The following is a 20167-nucleotide window of genomic DNA, read 5'->3' on the forward strand; positions in this document are numbered from 1 at the left end:
CACTTGTAGCTTTCTCTTATTTTATCCCCAGCGAAAGCTCTTTCTGGCACAGGGCACCAAAAAGTCTAGTTACGGCTCTGATAAGAGTAAGCATAGTGGTGGGGGTGCAGTCGTAGAGGTGCATATAGGCGCGGCGAGCACAGCAATTTTGTCTCATACGCGCATTGCGTGAGAAGTTGCATTAAACTCTGCATCTGCTCAATAATAATAAAAACTGGGAGATAGCATTAATAAATAAATGTATTAAGCACTCTACAATGCAAAATATAAGAAATGCCCTGTTAATAAGGTAAAAAAAAAAAAAGTATTAATAAAGGCAACAGCATAAAACGCCTACAAAGATTATGGTGCGTACACATGGGACGATCGACAACTATATCATTGTACGATCTCCCGGGTGTGCTGTACAATCGATTTCGATCATCCCGCACGCCACCAACTCACCAACTATAGCGATCTGCGGTCAATAATCTGGTCGTGGTCGATATCGACCAGGATGGCCTGCATGCACAGGCGATGGACGATATTGATATCGCCCATACATGCCCGCGCATAGCAGGTCGTTGGGCACCAAAAAATGCATGATATGAACGATAACGATATGATTGTTATCGTTCATATCGTCCATTTTAATCGTACCGTGTGTATGCACCTTCAAATCAGCCACAGGACATAATTCCAACAAGTCTGCTGCTGCATTCCTTTACTACTGAGCCCCTAGTTGCCAAGGTAGGTGTGTGAATAAAGTAAGTTAAGTGTAAGTAAATAGTACACTCCAGATACTGTGTAGGAGTATCACTTTCGAACAGACAGAAGCAGCAGTGTGCATATTGTCGGCTAGGGGGCGCTCTCCCTCTCCTCTTCCAGCGCTGGGTGACGCGCTTCCGCGGTCCCTCTGAGTCTGTCTGTCCGGCGGCTCCTCCCATTGGCTGCTGATAGCAGTAGGGAAACAATGTAACAACAAGTGTCTCCGCCCCCCGGATGCAGCAGCGGAGGGAAAGAGACTAGTGACAGCATCAGCAACCCGGGGACACCCGCCAGTGCTCCTCCTTCTGCATCAGCCGCCGGGGACCGGGACTCCAGCACTCCGTTTTGGCCAGCAGCACCGGACCCACAGCCGCCGCCATGCCCAAAAAGAAGCCTATGCCCATCCAACTCAACCCCACCCCTGATGGCACTGCTGTGAACGGGACCCCAACTGCAGAGTAAGTGACCCAGGGGTGTGATATACAGCTTAGTACCCGATGCCATGAAGGAGGGGGCAGGAAGGTGACAGTGTAACTTCAGTTAGTGATAGAAACCTCTTTGGTTGCCACACTGTACATGGCATATATGAAACATCCAGTAGGAAGTGTCATTGTCCTGTTGCATCCATGTCCTGTCATTGCCAGTACTGGTACTTTGTTTGCTAGTGGGTGGATGGAAGAGACTCTGGGTCACAGACTGTCCCTGGATCATGTTCTTACTCTGCAGATGCCTCTGGCAGAGACCTTTTATACTGCAGGACAGTGACAGATGCAGCTCACAGCAAATGCAATCACTGCAGATTACAGGTCAGGGGCTTTCCAGGGCATATAGGCACACACATTGGCACTGTGATCATCCTAGGCTTAATTAACGAAGATGTAGCTATGGAGATACAGGCATTTGCTCTGTGTAAGCATTGTGAATGTGTAGTTCCTCATTCACTGTTATCTGTCAATATGACTGTCAGTATTTATAGCGCCACATTTATCAAGATATGTGACACATGTCTGGCCAGCAAATACATTTTATCTAAACAATGCCCGTGCTTGCATTATTCTACAGTGACCCCTCACTTGTGCCCCATGAGGCTGTATTTGTTACAGATTCTCTAATGATGTTGTAACTTAATTCCTATGAATACATTTTTTTATTTTTTTTTACATAAAATGTTAGTCAATAACAAATGACTCTACTCAAAAATTGTAGTAATGATTATTTGATGTCCAGTAATACATAGGATAGAATTTCTGTGTAATATAGACAAACAGATCACTGTAACCTCTGTGAAGCCCTCGAGGTCACATAAAGGGATGGATTGGTCCAGTGCTCTGTGCTGCCTGGTAGTATGGGATATAATGGGTGCTCCCTCCTATATGGGTGTGTCTGGCCTGGAAGGTATGGAGTGAGCAATCCCTGGGATATGGCAGGAATGTGAGGAGTGCAGTGTCTCTCCAGCCCTCTCACCTACAGCTTTCAGTGTTCAGACATGCAGTGCTGGGACCCTCTATCAAGGCTAGTGGTGTAAGGTGCCAGCAGTAAATCACGCATTACCAGGACAAATATCCCAGAAACTCCAGTTTCCTGTGTGTTTTTTTTTTTTTAAACTTTCCAAGCAATGAATTGTGCCCAGCGTGCTGGGACAAGTCTCTAGATTGAAATGACTACAAAAATCTTTGCAATTTGTGTCCTTTCAGCCTAACCGTGTACATACCACATCAGGTTTTCATTCTGGTGCCTTGCTGTGCACTTTGATGACAGTCCTTGTACGATTTGCAGTGTGTAAACACGCAGTAGCTGCTGGAGCATTCAGCAGCAAGTACTTGCCAGCCGTTCTTTTCCTTCTTCACTGCCCAGCCCATTTAATGCACCCTAAGGGCACACTGTGCCAACACTGCACTGTCGAAGGAAGCAGACCTAGAAAACAGCATTACTCATGGTATAATCATATTGCTTCCTGAAGCTACTGATTTGGACTACGTTCCGTTGCATTGTTGCATTGTTGTATTGTCTTGCGTAACACGGCACAGACTACTTTCGTAGATTTGATTCACTTAGGAGTGATAGACCAGATATTATCTGTTTTCATTCCTTCCATTCCTAGCACCTGCGTTCTGTTCCTCCCTTTAGCTAGTCCCTCAGGATCCTGACTCGCTGAGAGGACAGGCTTACAAGATTACTATCTAATTAAAAGACATTTAATTATGACTATTCTGGAGACATCTCTGTAGGGCGTATTTTTACTACTAGCACCTGTCTTGCTATTTGCTAACTTGTATAGCTATAGTTTGTGTAAAAATACTGCCATTATTCCATCTACCATCTTAATTCATTCAGAAATTGTTCACTAAGCGCTACCATATTTCTGTAAAAGTCCATCACTGACCTTGCTACATGGCTCTTGCATCGTTTGGAGTTTGATAAATTTTATGGGTTTTTTTTGTTTTTTTTAGACTGATTTATCGACAGGTGACTTAAGGTGCCCATACATCTGACCGGTTTTTCCGCGATCCTGCGACGCGATCGTAAATGCCGATCTGCCGGGTGGAAACGCCGGCCGGCCAATATCGATGGTCAGCGATCCGTCGCAGGATCGCTGAAATATCACACGTTAAATGTCCCCGATTTGACAATCGCGGTCATTTTTTGATCGCGATCGTCAAATCGGGAAAATCCAACATGTTGGATTTCTGCGGTCCCACGATGCCGGGTTGCAGCATCGCGGGATCACGGCAATCCATCACTAATGAATGGGCCCCATTTGGGGCCTATTTACTAAGCAGTGTTAGGAGACAGAGTGAAAAGTGATAAGGTGCCAGCCAATCCGCTCCCAACTGTCATTTTTCAAACACAGCCTGTGAGATGGCAGTTAGGAGCTGATTGGCTGGCACCTTATCACTTTTCACTCTGTCTCCTAACACTGCTTAGTAAATACACACATTGCACTAAGGGATCTATCTGCTCCATGTAATGCATGAGTTTTTTTTATTTATAGAAATGTCAGACTATTTGTAAGAGCAACAAGATGTTTCTATCCATGAACGTAGAGAGGGGGAGGTGCAGTTGACTAGGGGGCTATGGTGTATGGATGTGCCTGTTATTTCTGGTTGCTTAGCAACTGAGACATTTCAAAAGACCAGAATCCTTATAAATACTACTCTTGAAACGTCTTTCCACCTACAGAACACATAAACGCTCCACTCTACATAACCACATGAGCATGTTTTTGAGCTCTGCAATATCATTCTTGTAATTCTGTTTATTTAAAAAATCTCAGCATTCAGCTATACCGAATGAAACAGACGTTAAGCAGCTAGAAATGTGCTTTTTCCATCATTTCACAATCTGTCTAGTATGCCAGGAGCACAGAAAGAGTTAACGCACTTGAGTGTTTGTATGGGTTGACATTACCCATGCTGAACCATTTTCCACACACATCAGGTGACGGTAGCAGGAACATGAGGAGACCAAAGCCCATACAATGTACGATTTGGCAGTATGAGAGCATTGGTTTAGCTCAGAGGTTCTCAAACTCTGTCCTCAGGACCCCACATGGTTCACGTTTTCCAGGTTACCAAAGCAGGTGTACAGGTGTATTCATTACTCACTGACACATTTTAAAAGACCCACAGGTGGAGCTAATTATTTCACTTGCGAATCTGTGAGGAGTCCTGGAAAATGAGCACTGTTTGGGGTCCCGAGGACCGAATTTGAGAACCTGTGGTTTAGTTGAAAGAGTTATAGTGCATACACATGGGACGCTCGTCAACGATAAGGATATCGCTGAACGACCTCCCTTCACCTTCCCGGAGTGCTGGATGATTGATATCGATCATCCAGCACACCAGCGACCCACGATTAACGTTCGTGGGTCCTATGTAACTTGATCGATATTGTTATCGTCCATCTGTGCCCGTGCATCGCTGGTCATTTGTGGGTTGGAAGGTACCAAAAAATGCACGATATGAATGATAACGATATGATCGATATCGTTATCATTCATATGATGAATTTTTTTTTTATATTTTTATTGAAACACCATGATGGGAAGTCATACAAATTGTATCAGTCAGTATAACAGCTGATCGTGAAATAAAACAAACGAGTACATCACATTTCATATTGCAACTGTGAATAGTTATACAATTTATCTATAAAATGAAAACATAAATATTACAATCAACCAGATTAGTCTCATCTGAAACCGGAATTTTTACTTTGTAATATGGTGAATTTTTATCGTACCGTGTGTACACGCCATTACATGGATAAGTAGAGACAGATGTTCTGGATAAGTGTATTTTCAATACACCATTATTCTGCTGGACATTTTTTAAACTGCCTGTCTGCAGATCTGCGTCAGTAATCGGCAACCATAACCATGTTGGGTCACACAGGTCAGATCAGAGTTGGATTAAAGGAGGTGGGGGGCAAATGCCTTGGGCCTCTCTCTCAGAGGGCCCCTTGAATACAGGATCACTCAAACCTAGGAAGCCTAGTGGGTTATTTGAATCAACCACGCACTTCACACTCCCCTGTTTAAACATACAGCAGGATTCAGGAACTGCTTCATACAGGGAGGCTTATCCATCCATGTTCTCTACAGAGACTCTACATAGACAGTACAGGGCATGCCGTACCCATGCCCACCAAATGCCTTGGAGTTATTTTATTTTCCTCTCTTCTTTAATGACCCAGATATGTGGTGGTCTCCTGTGAATGTTCTAAATTCCAGATGTTTGACCGTTACCTTGTGTGAAAGATTCTAATTGACCTTGAGAAATGTTTATATTATTGCATAACACTACTCCTTATTTCAGACCATAGTACCCTCCCTCTTAAATACACCAGGCTCCCCAGTTCCATGGCAGGCAATGGTAACTTTGTTCATTGGGCTAATTGAAACGGGATCCCGGTACCAGTATCCTGACCGCCGGCATCCCGAAGGTAAGTATCGGGGTGTTAGGGATAGGCATTGGGGGAGGGTTAGGCACTGGGTATGGAGTGCTAAGATTAGGGTGCGGGGAGGGGGCGGTTAGGTTTAGGCACTAGGGGGAAGGTTAGGTTTAGGCACCATGGATGGGGAGTTAGGGTTAGGGTAGGGGTTAGAAAAATACTTACCGTGACTTCTTATGGGTGTCGGGATTCTGGCTGTCAGGATCCAGCTGTCGTATTCTGACCAGCAGCACCCCGACAGCCGGGATTTCATACCCAACCCCATTGAAACCAATAGGGACCATCCACATACCTGTTTACATGCTTTATATAGCGCACAAAGGGGGAGATGTACTAAGCTCTGTAATGTGATTTATTGGAAAGTGATAAACTACTAGCCACTCAGGTCCTAACTGTCATGTTACAGGCTATGTTTGAAAAAATGATGGTTAGGAACTGATTGGTTGGTACTTTATCACTCTCCAATTTATCACTTTCCAGAGCTTAGTACATCTGCCCCAAAAACTCTAAAATCACAATGTATTGGCTGTAGCCAACGGGCATATGAATCTCATTTTCATTCAGGGCAGACACTACAGGTTGAGTCTCCCATATCCAAATATTCCAAAATATGGGTTTTTTTTTTTAGCCTGACTGAGATAGTGACACCTTGGCTTCCTGATGGTTCAATGTACATAAATTTTGTTTGAGCCACAAAATTATTGAAAATATTGTAGAAAATGACCTGCTGGCTGTGTGTATACGGTGTATATAAAACATAAATGCTTTCTGTGTTTAGATTTGGGTGCTATTCCTAAGATATCTCATTATGGTATGCAAATATTTCAAAATACGGAAATATCAGATATCCAAATACCCCTGGTCCCCAGCATTTTGGATATGGGAGACTCATCCTGTACTAGCATTACACTGTGATGTGCACAAGTTTGACGGTGAACAAATAAGTCTGGACCTTTGCACGACTGCTAATCAGGTGCATTAGACATTGTTGGATACTTGTCTTTTCCAGATTCTGACACAGATGCTCTGATAATCAAGAGATCAGAGTGATAGTGTATATTTGAAGAGATTTAATTCCTGTGTTAAAAAAGTGCATATGGTAAGCCCTAGAGAGGGGGGCCCACTACTCTCTGTATCCCCCACATAATCATGTGATTTGTAAGTTACGTTCTTGTCTGTACTTATGCAGCTGGGATTTACGGAGCTTCGGAACCCTTGTGGCACCATATAAATAAAATATATTTATTATATTTCAGGACACTAGAAGGTTCAATTAACCACTTCGCTGCAGAAGAAGAGTACTGCTCATTGTCTGTTGCAAAGCGCCCCCCCTCCCCCCCGGTTACTTACCTTCGGTCCACCCCCACCAATCACCGATGGGGAGTCCCGAGGATTAGTGGAGTCTGTGCCGTAGCAGTGACTTTTTTTTTTTTTAACTTACAAATACATATCTCTGGCAATATTTTATTTCCTTAACCCTGTCACCTCGAGAGAGGGGGTCAAAATCCCCTGCAGTACAGAAAGATCGTGGAGTCTAGGAATGGGAGAGGCCTCCCCCAACTTAACACTCATGAATTCAGGGGCACCTGAGAAACAGGGGTGTTCCCTTTTTGAAATGATGGGTCCCCATCATACCCTGCCAGGGTGCATACACGTATCTCCCGGCCATGGATATTTGCTGCATATACACTACAAGATGCACTTTTTCTATTTGATCTACACTACCAGCTCCAGGCCTGTGCACAGTTGTTCTGAAGGACAAATCCTGCTGCAGGTGCAGCTTCACCAGCGCTCTCCTACATGTAGAGCTGGGGAGTTATTCTGCATAATTATTGTGTATCATCACTGCAGCCATTTGATTCACACTGTACTTGGTAGTGACACCTGGATAACAGTGGTACAAAGGGATCGGTACCCCTTCATCATCTTGCAGGACAAATCAGATTTGTCATGGCCCTTCCCAATGAGTCCACTCCCCTTTGTCAGACACTCATCTTAGGTCCCTATCTGAAAAATAAGGGGGTAGAGGGTGCCAATGCTCTTTCTGGCACGGGGCACCAAAAATATCTAGTTTAGACATTAGTATTTTGTGAAAATATAGTCTGGTCATTTGGGACCAAAATTGAACTCTTTGAATGCCATAATACACACCATGTTTGCAGGAGAAATGGCACTGCACATCACCCCCAAAATACCATACCAACAGTGAAGTTTGGAGGTGGGAACATCATGGTGTGGAGCTGTTTTTCAGCATACGATACTCGCATACTTCATTTAATTGAAGGAAGGATGAATGGAAAAATGTACAGAGACTTGATAAAAATCTGCTGCCATCTACCAGGCTGCTGGAGATGAAACGAGGGTGGACATTTCAGCAAGACAATGATCCCAAATACACAGGCAAGGACACTCTCAATATGTTACCAGAGAGAGAAAATAAAGCTGCTAGAATGGGGCAGCTAATCACCTGACTTGAATCCAATTGAAAATCTATGGAAAGAACTAAAGATCAGAGGCCCTGATTCAGAGCAGGACGCTCTGACAGAGCGCTCGCTCTGAATCAGGGCCGTCCCTCTTGCTTTTCGGAGCGACCTCCTGGCCGCTCGCATAGCTGTGGGTGACCACCCACAGCTATAGCGAGCGTCCAAAATGATGGTCGCGATGGTCAAGACCATCGCGACCATCGGGCTTGCTATGAGACCCTTGTGGTAGGGTCTCGTCTGCCGCAAGCACTGGAGTACTTTTGGCTCTATCAGAGCCAAAAGCACTCCCACTGACATCACTAGTGATGTCAGTGGAGCCGACCCCAGACGGTAGGCGTTCCCATGGGTACGCCTCTGTCTGGGCAGCCACGCCCACCAAAGGGGGCGTGCTGTCAATCACCATTGACGACACGCCCCCTTTGGTGCGAGACCCATAACGACGGCTTGGCCGTCGTTATCCGGGTCTCGCGCATGACGGAGCCGCCTCCGTTGTGTGCATGCGCGCTTGGGCAACATCGACCCGCTTGCAAGCGCTCAGTGCTCGCGAGCGGGTCTGAATCAGGCCCAGAGTTCATAGAAGAGACCCAAAGACCCTTCAAGATTTGAAAACTGTTTGTGTGGAAGAATGGGCCAGAATCACACCTGAGCAATGCATGCGACTAGTTTCTCCATACAGGAGGCATCTTGAAGCTGTTATTACCAACAAAGGCTTTTGTTCGAAGTATTAAATAAATTTCAGTAAGCGTGTTCAACCCTGTGTCATTTCATATCATTACAGACAACTTAATTTATGGACATCTATGGTTTGATTGCTTTGCATGTGTGGATTGCATGGGTTGTTGCTGACCTTTGGTGAACATTTCATTACAATAGCCCCATTACAAATATATTTACTGAGAAAAATTATGATATGTTCAATACTTATTTTACGAGAGAGAGAGATATATCTGTTTTATAAATAGAAAATAGCAATTGGTCTTGTTTGTAAATGTCTGTAACTGTACCAATGTCCACAACCGGGCACAGATTATATGATCTCATGAATAGTTATTATAGTTGCGCCTCCAGAAATATAAAGGGAACTGGAGGTCCCAATTAGAGATGTAGCTGATATAACAGTTAGTGGTTAATTTTGGACACCAAAATACTCTGTATCTTAACTACCAGACAGTCCTCCAGCTGAATACAGGTCCCCAGGAGCGACACATGCACAATGGTGGCCACGTGGTGTGGCAGTCTCCAAAGCCGCTCTATATATTATAGACAGATGGCTTCAGCTGAGGCATCAGCGTAGAAGATGCTCCGGCACCAGTAATAAAAGTAACCTGGTATATGCAGCGATAGATAGTAGTGGAAACAATAAGTGTGCCCAAATGATTCACTGACGCATTTAGCATCTCATCACGGAGGCTTTATTATTTTTCAACCATTAATAATAAATAATCAACCTTTTGCCACCTTTAAACAGCCTTTGTTTATTGGCTATTTCACACTTGACTTGGCCGGCCAGCCAAAAAACAGGTAGAAGCTGGACGGTTTTTTACAGGCACTCAGTGCCTTTCACATGGAGCGGCATTGAGCCATTTTTAATGTTTTTTTTCTTCCCTTCTTCTACTGGGCATGCGCAGCAGCAGCTGTACAAGCCGGCCGGTATGTGTGTAAGGAAACATTGTTTCCTATACACCACTGCCTTTCTTGGACGGCACGGACACTGCACGGCAGCCGTCCTGCTCAGTGGATACTCCTGGCTGTTACACGGCGACCGTGCCGTGCCCATGCCACGTGAAAGGACCCACCAGGTTCTCTGTTTAATAAAAACTTTACACCCTGCAAAAAAAGTGTGTTGTTTTTTTTGCCGGCCGGCCGAAACTGTCAGGTGTGAAATAGGCCTATGGCCACTAACAGCCTTCTATCCTGTTTGTTTATTAATAGTTACATATATAGTGCTAGATTGTTCTGTTGTGCTTTACAATTGGGAACACAGTAATAAAACAATACAGACAGACAGAGAGGTAGGAGGGCCCTGCTCACAAGTGTACAATCTATAGGAAATAGGAATTTGATACATGAGGCTACATACATATAGAAAGTGCTTAGTGGGCTGTATAATCCAATCATGCAGAAATTTTGGTCTTGTTTAAGTATGGAAGAATGCATGTAAATTTAGTTTGCACTCTGTAGTGGGGAGGTAATTGGGTAGAGCAGCTTATGGAGGCTCAGTGGATGGTTCTGGAATCTTATAAGCTTGCCTGAAGCATTTAGTACTGTTCTGTTATTTCCCACTGATTTGCGGTTCAGGATGATTTCTCTACTTTTTCATGCACTTTACCCAGGTTGCACACTGGAGAAATCACGCGCCACAATGCCCGCAGAATATATTAAATTATCGGGAGCACTCTTCAAGGAAATAAGCTGCAATGTGCGCAGTTTTGTACTACGGAAATCGTTCCTAATTGAACTGAACCCCTAATATTGAACTCTACAAGAAATAAACCTTTCAGTAAAGATTTTTCTTACCACAGAAAACTAATGTACATATAACATAAACAGCATCTTTACTTCAACTCATTGTATTGTGCGGATAAGATATGCTAAATTATCTTTCAGTTGCAAATGCTTTGTAGGAGTTTAATTGAATATACATTCTTGCATTTTGCACTTTACGTCGTCTTACAATCATTTCCCTCTGCCCACAGAAAAGCTTTAAGTAGTTCTACTGTATATAAAAAGAAAAAAAAAACACTCTTGATAAGTATTAATATAAGTCTTAACCCTTTGAGTACCACTGGTGTAGGATTTATAGCTGTCTTGTATAGAGAATGCCATGTGGTATATATACTAAGGAGAGGGTTGTCAGAGGTGCTGATCAATAGAAATAAAGGCTAAATCCGCTTGTTTAGCATTTCTACTTATTGCCGATCTAAATACATCGGTCGAAGTCCCCAATGATCGGTGGCTTTGAAAACAAGCTGGTTAGTAAATCCTAAGGCAGCAGGCATTTGCAAGCAAAGTGTCCTTATTAGCTACCAGAAGTCACTCGGCTCACATGGAGGAAATGATCAACTGTCCTTCTATACACATGGATGCAGTTATCTCTATACATTATTACAAAGAGGGAACAAGAACATTGTTTTACTGCAGGAGAGAGCGAATGTGTGTCTGCAAAAGCCAAGAAGTCACTTCAGAGTAGAATGCAAGTTGTCCATTATTCTCTCATAGGGGTCTATTCATCATCCCTTCATTTCTGCAAAAGCGGTTGAAAATTAACCTTTTCCCCTAATTTTTACAAAAGTAAGGTACTGGTTACAATTCTCCCCCGATAATTTCCACAGTCCCCGTACTTTAGTATAGGAGGTTTATTCTGAAGCCATTTTATTGGGTAGATATTTACAGGATGGAAACAAAAACCTATAAGAATACTTTATATGTTCGGTTTCTTAAGCTCCCGGACCAACAACCGGGCAATCGCATTTTGAGATCCCTCTAAACATTACAAGGCACAAAGTAATCAGCAAAGTTTGCTTGTGCGTCTTAATCGCATCGCATTGCGACTAGGACACCTTTGCGGTGAAAAATATGCGCGGTTGAGTTGCACGGAAGCAGGCGGCTCTCATACGCCCTGTGTAAAGTGACTCATAATGCACGGAGAATAGACGAGGAATGACATATCTGTAGTTTCACAGAGCACGTTGAAATTGCTAAGAATTGCAGCACACAATGCGAATTCATCAAAGTTATTGGTCAGATAGAACAGATATTAATACCGAAGCGGATTGCTGCATCTGTAGTATATCTTTTTTTTTTTTTTTTTTAGTGACAATACAAAACAAATATATTTATAATTTATGTGTGTACTGCAGTGTAAAATGACTTGTAAAACACGGTTATTGTTATTATTCTTTAGTTATATGGCGCCACAAGGTGTCCGCAGCACCATACAAAGTTCATAGACATAAACAGTATGAACAAAATCACTTACAGTACAGAACATAGCAGGACATGGTTTATAAACCTTTTTGCATTAGCAGTCATAATACCCAAGGAGAAGGTGCCGTTGTACACAGTGAGGAGGAGTTGATGGTGTAAGTGAGGGAAGGCCCTGCTTGTAAGAGTTTACAGTCTACAGTGGAGGGGCAGACAGACACAGGGGAGAGACAGTGAGCAAGGAGCATGGTGCAGTGGGTTAGGATGAGAGCTGCAAGGCTATGATGAAGAAGTGGGTCTTAAGAGCCCGTTTTAAGTTTTGAAGAGGGAGAGAGTTCCAGAAGAAAGGAGCAGCACAGACAAAATCTTGGCAGAAAGAATGGGAGGAAGTAATCCGTTGTGTGTAAAGGCGGCATTCATAAGGTCCAATATGTAAATGAGAGAGGTTTGGGTCGGGGCTTTGTAAGTAACAGTGAGGAGTTTGAATTGGGTTCTGAAGGGGAAGGGGAGCCGCATTGAAGACAGATTAGAGTGGAGAGAGGTGGGAGTCGGGAAGGCCAGATAAGAGGAGGTTACAATAGTCTAGATGGGAGATGACCAGTGAGTGGATGAAGATCAGTTGCAGCAGTTTCAGTGCACTTGCATTATTAGGTGTGTTCTTAATGTTTGTGACTAATCGGACACAGCCATCATCAGCATTATCGTTACACTTGTAAGAGTAAGAGCAGCTGCAGCTTTGACCCCTGCACACGCTTATGTTTGCATGTTTTTGCTGGCCATTGAGTTTTCACCTTGCATATGCATGCCCACTATACTTTGGCCACCTAGGCACGCCAACTGCCCACGTCTGCATGTCCATTCCAGCCCCGTTCTCAGCACCTATGTATTTGTATGCAGTCGCAGAACATGCGCTTGCAAGAAAAATGATGTATATTGCGAACATTTGCATAGTAAGAGAATGGCTACTAATAAAAAAAGCTGCAAATTGTGATTTCCTCTCACTCTGAATAAGGCTCATTATGTTGTACTTAGAAACTTAGAGAAACCTTGTACTGATCCTTTGGAAGGACTTATTATCATTTTACAGTTATGAGGTTGCATCAATAAGATCTTTTCACTGCGTCCTGCAATGCCTTACAGAGGTGCTAACTACAAACAATGTTATCATGGAACAAATGGTTTATGTATGTATGTATGTATTAACTTTTAAACATAAGATCAGTGTCACATATCATATTAGACCAGGCTTGCCTAATCTGCAGATTTGGTCGGGAGCCTCCCGAATATCGGGTGCCGCTCCTGACCCCCCAGAAAGGCAGGCAAGCCTCCCAGTTGCCCCCTGCAGAACTACTAGAAACCCCCGCAGCGGGGTTGCCCAATGACGCGATTCGCGCTGAATCGCATCATCGTGGCTCCGCTCCCTGCTTCACAATGCCTTTATTTTCAGCATTGTGAAGAGGAGGCGGGGCCACGATGACGTGATCGTGCGGTCATGCCTCTGGCCCTACCCCCAAAATGCCGTCATAGCCGGCCACGCCCCCCGCTGTATGCAGGCATTCAGCTTCCTCCCAGAAGGAGGCAGCTCAATGTCGGCAAGTATGTATTAGACATGTTGAACTTATGGGGCCCAAATATCAGCAATCAATTGGGGCAGTTTCCTGTTTTGCAGATGATTGTGTAAAATTATCTGCAATGTATGGGGTTTGCCGATTGCAAAATTCCAGAATCTGTAAATCAGGTTGTTGGATTTCACTGACCAATCAGGAGAGGAGATTGTTACCATTCACTAGCAATCATCCCATTTGCCGACCGTTACTAGTAAAATGATGAGCCTTTTACGACTGACAGATCTGTTATTTGCTGAAAATGATCTGCAAATCGCTGTAAATTATCTGTATGGGAGCAGGTTGGTGGATTGGAGAATCGTGAAATTAAGGGGGTGCACAGAATCTTTTTTTTTTTTTTTTCTCCTGTTTATAACCTTTTAATGCGAAATAATAATTTTTCTATTTTTTGTTTTGTGGATAATGAAATGTCAGCATTGCATGGAGACAAATTGGCTTCTCAGGGATTTTTCCTGATTCTATCATATGCTTCCATTCTCTCAGAACAAACCTTGAGGCCCTTCAGAAGAAGTTAGAGGAGTTGGAACTAGATGAGCAGCAGAGGAAACGGCTGGAAGCATTCCTCACTCAGAAGCAGAAAGTTGGAGAGCTGAAGGACGATGACTTTGAGAAAGTTTCAGAGCTTGGTGCCGGCAATGGCGGAGTGGTCTTTAAGGTTTCCCACAAACCCTCCAGTTTAATCATGGCTAGAAAGGTGGGACATTGCAGTTCTCTTTGAATCAAACTGATGAGAGTCTGGGGGGCCATGGGGCTAAGTAGACATCTGCAAGGGCCACATTTGTTCCAAGAAGAGCTGTACATATTCTGAGGTGGAGGCAGAAGGACCGCTCCCTCATCGGTAAAAACAAGAGGGGGTAAAATATGAATGGTTGCTCATCACCTATGGTCCCTTCTATGTGCTAGCTCATTGTCAGTCATTTTATGGTAATACCTGTTTCTTGACCGAACTATTTTCTATATATACACACATCCGTTATAAATAATGATTGGATTGTCTTCAGTTATTAGCCAATATGTTCCATTTTCAATCCCAAATTTGAATAAAACACTTTAAAAGAGCTGTCAATACAATTGCACAATGACAAAAGTTCCCCATAAGATAAGAAGTGTGTGTATATGTGTATATATATATGTATATGTGTGTTAAGTACAGCCATGCCAAATCAGAGGTCAGGAGTACAGATGTGCATTCAGCCCCCGGACCTTGTTCAGGAAGGACCTACTATCCCTCTACAGTTAACCCAGGTTATACAGAGGTACAGACAGTTGGGGGATTTAACCCAGGCCCATGGTTAGCTCTTGTTATGTGACACAAGCTTTTTCTACCTGCAGTTGATTCATCTGGAAATTAAGCCAGCAATCCGGAACCAGATTATAAGAGAGCTGCAGGTCCTCCATGAGTGTAACTCCCCATACATTGTGGGCTTCTATGGGGCCTTCTACAGTGATGGAGAGATCAGTATATGCATGGAGCATATGGTAAGTAGAGAGACAAGGCTGGGGTTGGGTGGCGGAATAGGATCGGGAATGCAAGAAAATTTGAGTTCCCTTTAGATCTGCAAATGTTCAGAAAGGGGTTAAAGATATACAGTAATATTCTGTACATAGGTAGCAGCTCAGTTATCAAGGACTCTAGTGCTGAGAGGCTGCTGTGCTGGTTCAAATCTTAGTATTCATTCAATATAACCTTGCAAAAGTCATTTTATATCTCTGTGGCATTGAAAACCAGATAGCATAAAAATAGTATGCACTAAATAACCACAGCAATTTACAGTGATTTTTATTTGTAGCTCAGATATGAAATAGGCAGATAATCTATCCATTTGTATATGTTAATGCTTTATTGGCAAACGGCTCTGCAGAGAGGCTCATACATGTCCATTGGGTGGTGCTATGCAGTAATGCTAGGTAAGGCATAGAGCTAATGAGTGACATAATGAAGGTAGAAGGTGGTTATTTAAGGTTTGCTTTTATGACATCAGGATGGTGGATCACTTGATCAGGTGTTGAAGAAAGCTGGAAAAATCCCAGAGAAAATCTTGGGGAAAGTCAGCATTGCAGTGAGTATTGACCAGTATTGTGAGCATCTGTCTGTGTTCCTATAAAACAATACAAGAACATAACTTGGTATTTATTTAAAGGTCAACTCCAAGCACAAATGATGTTGACTAGCTAAAATCAATAAGCGTGGTGATACAACTTTGTGGAACAACTCCTGATCCTTGAAATAGAATTTGTGCCTGAAATCACACATTGTAAACTCATAGACACTGTTACTGCAATATGCAGGTTCTAAATAGCTGCCCTTCTTTGCAATGTTTGTAACCATGGAAGCAAACTGGTCTGCACTGAATGTCAAATGGGAGCAACAGTCTTTATTGGAGTTTTCAGCAGTTGATTTCAGGGCTTAAGTGTTTTCAGAGAGTTACTTTTAGTTAAACACTAATCCTTTGATTAATTGCATTAAATGTGACACTTGAATCCACACTTGGGAAGATCAGAGAGAGCTATTTTTAGTGCATGCAGTGGGTGGGAAATTGTGTAGTTTAGTTAATTTATTATTATTTTTTCCCCTGATTTTAAATTAGGTGATAAAAGGTCTGACTTACCTGCGGGAGAAACATAAAATCATGCACCGAGGTGAGAAAATGGTTTGGCTCATATAATCGTTGATATTGCTTGAAAATCTTTGGAAGAATGGATTAAAAAGCAAATAGTCACTGAAAACTTATGTAATATAGAACAAAATAACATACAACACATAATAACTGAACAACTTAAATCACCATAGTGTCTGTCACCAGCTATTCAGTTGATATCATATGAGGCCATTATCTATCTCAATATGGAGCTGTGCAGTTGCTGAATCTAGGTGACCCCAAATTAACAGGAAATCTCTCTACTGACTAGTGGGCTAACACAGAGGGGCATACAGTGATGCCCCAGAAAGCTGTGCTTTGTCATTTGAACTTATTGTCCTAAATAAGCACCCTTTATATAACTAACAAGAAGTAAAGGAACAGTGCTTAGGAGTCATGTGTAGTAACATAAATCACTATAGGGTGGATGCAGATTTGAGCACATGTCTATAGTGGGGATGTATCTTACGAGTTTTTGCTGCAGAGCCAAGCATGTGCAAATATATATGTGATGCAAAGTTGTATGCAACGTGCAGCTGATGGGGCATAACTGGGTGGCAAAGGGGCGCACTCATGTCGGCTAAGTTCGGAGATGGCGTGTGGATGGAAGTGCAGGCCATGTAGAGTTGTGGCATAGGCATAATTATGGCTGGTTTCAGACTGACCTTTTGCAATAGGGAATAGGGCTGGTACAGGTGAGTACTGACAACGTATTAAAGTGTACGGCTAGGGGTTGGCCATACTGCAGAGCTGCTACAACTCAGCACAAAAATCCGTCTACATACACCTATCCTTAAATTGCGCCAAACAGCCCCATTTCACATGTCATAGATGCTGCGACTAAGCTCCACCATGCATCTCACCATAGACTAATGCGGTAAAAGTATGATACACGGGGGCACTGGTGCAGTTGCTGTGTGCAACTGACATGCTTATCTGTATAAAACAGCAAAAGACAGTGGTCTGATGCAAGGGAGCTGGACGTACCCTGCAGCTTTATAGCAGTTCCCTAATCTAGTGTGCCTAGTACACTATAAGCCACTTTGTATGCTGCTACGCTGAAAGTAAGACACTAAATTTAAGAAAAAGTATAAAAGTTTGTGAATCGATGCCCTTGGGGGAGCGTCTAATTTGAGCCCTGCATCTCGCACAATATGGCGCAACAAGGATAGGTGTCTTAGGACCCATCTGGTTACTCATTTTTAACCTTGCACGCAATGTGTGATCAATTACAGCTAACTTGTAACTTCCACTTTGCAACAGCCCCCATATGTGTACAAAAATTCTAAAAAAGGCTGTAACTGAATCATTAATAAGAATTAATAAAAACTATTAATAACAATGAGATTATGATCCTAAAAACCCAAAGACTCTGTCCCAGAAGTGCTTAGTGCCAAGGGTCTGACTAGTGCCACAGTATCCCAACCCTTTGGTTGTAGTATTATGCAACGTCATGAAGGGAATACTCAGGGCTCTACTGACTATAGTGTTATACAGTGTATCCTTCATTCTCAAACCTAGCGCAGCTGTATGCAGCGTAACCTCTAGCAATTCAAACGAAGAGTGATGAAAAACACATGTACAGGAGCAGGAGCTGTTACATAATTGCTGTGGCGATTGTTTTGTTGTTTGTGACGGAAGAGGAGAAAATACTCCTACACTACAATTAGAATACGTTGTGAACAATAGATTTACCTTTATGCAGACTGTGCCTGTAAGGGTCAATGTGACAGAAAATAAAACAAGCACTTTACACCAAACATATAACGCTCAGCCTTCATGAGTTATTGCTATGAGTTATTTGCACTAGGTCTAGTCTATAAAATAAGAATAATCTACTTACTGTGTTCTCAGTAACTTCCTTCCCTATTTCAGTATGGAAAACCAGAGAGGCTGAAATTAGGATATCTGAGTTTCTACATGTTGCAGCAGTGTTAATCCACAAGTGCTTTCATTGTTCCCAAGGGTAAATCTTTTAGAGCATCTGTCTCCTAGTAACGAGACATATTGTTAGAGGAGAGAACATTCTAAATACAGGGTTTACACAGGGATGTATATGAAACGTACAGCACCCTTCAGCGTTGTTGCCATGATAAAGCCCAGTTAAGGCACCGCAACAGTTATATTACTGCTCTTTTATTCTCCCTAAACCCTGCGGTTTGTCTTCTGTGTTACAGATGTGAAGCCATCTAATATTCTTGTGAACTCCAGAGGTGAAATTAAACTGTGCGACTTTGGAGTCAGTGGACAGCTCATAGACTCCATGGCCAATTCCTTTGTGGGGACAAGATCCTACATGTCTGTGAGTGTCTTGGTGCCCGTTAGCATGTACGGGATTCCCAGCCTAGCACCGTGTTTCTACTTTGCACCATCTACTGCGTGTACACCGACATGGTTGCAGAGTATTACAGAGTCTAAACGCTTTGTGTTTTAAACCTGTATTATTATGTCATTTTGTGAAATTGCCATGTGGCATGCAAGCTGTATTCTCCTATACGCTACATGACATTTGTTCACGTTGTGTGTCACGCAGCAGATGGAGCGTTAGAGTGTCCTCCCACACCGCAGGCTGTGTGTGTGTGTAATAACAGCTCTCTGATACATTCTGGGGGGTAGGCGACACTCGCTTTGTCTCATAGAGACATTCTGATTTATTGCAGAAAACTGTTTAACTGTGTGTTGCTGGGGTGTGAGGTTCAGCATGCCATACTACTGAGAATGAAACCATTTATCAGTTGTACAGTAGTGACATCTGCTGGAGTCTTGTGTAAAGAAAAGAGTACATATATTCAGGGAGTAAAGGTTTTCATTTAAGACCTATATTGGGTAATGTCACGAACGCCACCTAACCTAGTCCTGGTTTATTATCCAGTAGTTTGTTTCACCATCTCTGACCTGACTACGATCTGAAAATCAGGCTCTGTTCTCCTCTCTCAGCCGGAACGGCTACAGGGCACACACTATTCCGTACAGTCTGATATCTGGAGCATGGGACTCTCGCTGGTAGAAATGGCCATTGGGCGGTACCCAATTCCCCCTCCTGATGCCAAGGAGCTGGAGCTGATCTTTGGCTGTTCTGTAGAGGGAGACCCTGCATCGTCTGAGCTGTCTCCTCGTCCCAGGCCACCGGGGCGACCCATCAGCTGTAAGTGTCACCTCACAGGGTCATTGTTCTGTCTTCTATGGTGCTTCTCCAGGTAAAATAAATAGTATTAATGAAATTCAAAAACCTCCCTTTTCGGTTTTGTTATAATTTAACACATTGTGGCCTTTTGGCGTTAATTGATTTTGCCCTCTAAGATCAAACACAAAGATGACTGCTATCAAACTGCGTGCGTTTAACTTTCAATATCCGTTTTAGTAAAGCTATGAGTGATCCAGTTACATGGCCTCCCTAGCGGAGTGTAGATTTCATCTAGTTGGCTACCTATCTGAATGGCCAAGTTGGACACTGAGCCTATCTCTCTGCGGAATCAGCCTTTCCATGGCCTACATAGTAAGGGGAGGTGAACTCCTACCATACAGTATAGGGTGGAGGGTTAACCCGGTGATGTTGGTAGTGCAAATCTATACCTCGTAAATCCAACGATTTTACTTTGTAAGGTACATTTACCCTTCACCAGTTAAAAGTGAGTTTTTGTACTTGATTGATGCTGGCAGATTTGAGCTATCTCTTCAGGTTTATACCAATGTTTTCATGAGTGGAATTAAAGATAAGGTTTTTCTTTTTAGAAACGGACTTAGATTTAATTTTTATTATGAATGTCTGTGCTGGAATTTGCTGGAATGTGAAGGG

At 43.0% G+C, this 20167-nt stretch overlaps 1 protein-coding gene across 1 annotated transcript in view; it reads left to right on the forward strand.

Moving 5' to 3' along the window:
• The first annotated feature begins 922 nt into the window (after positions 1–922).
• Positions 923–20167, forward strand: part of MAP2K1 (mitogen-activated protein kinase kinase 1) — a 32418-nt gene continuing 13173 nt past the window's right edge. The window contains exons 1-7 of the mRNA XM_088452761.1: positions 923–1205; positions 14216–14426; positions 15065–15211; positions 15715–15792; positions 16321–16372; positions 18549–18673; positions 19309–19516. Of these exons, the coding sequence (XP_088308887.1) occupies positions 1126–1205; positions 14216–14426; positions 15065–15211; positions 15715–15792; positions 16321–16372; positions 18549–18673; positions 19309–19516 (901 nt within the window). The 5' untranslated portion in view covers positions 923–1125. The remainder of the gene's footprint in view (positions 1206–14215; positions 14427–15064; positions 15212–15714; positions 15793–16320; positions 16373–18548; positions 18674–19308; positions 19517–20167) is intronic.

Source organism: Taudactylus pleione, unplaced genomic scaffold (genome assembly GCF_031769625.1).
Source record: "Taudactylus pleione unplaced genomic scaffold, aTauple2 ptg000556l, whole genome shotgun sequence".
NCBI lineage: Eukaryota > Metazoa > Chordata > Amphibia > Anura > Myobatrachidae > Taudactylus > Taudactylus pleione.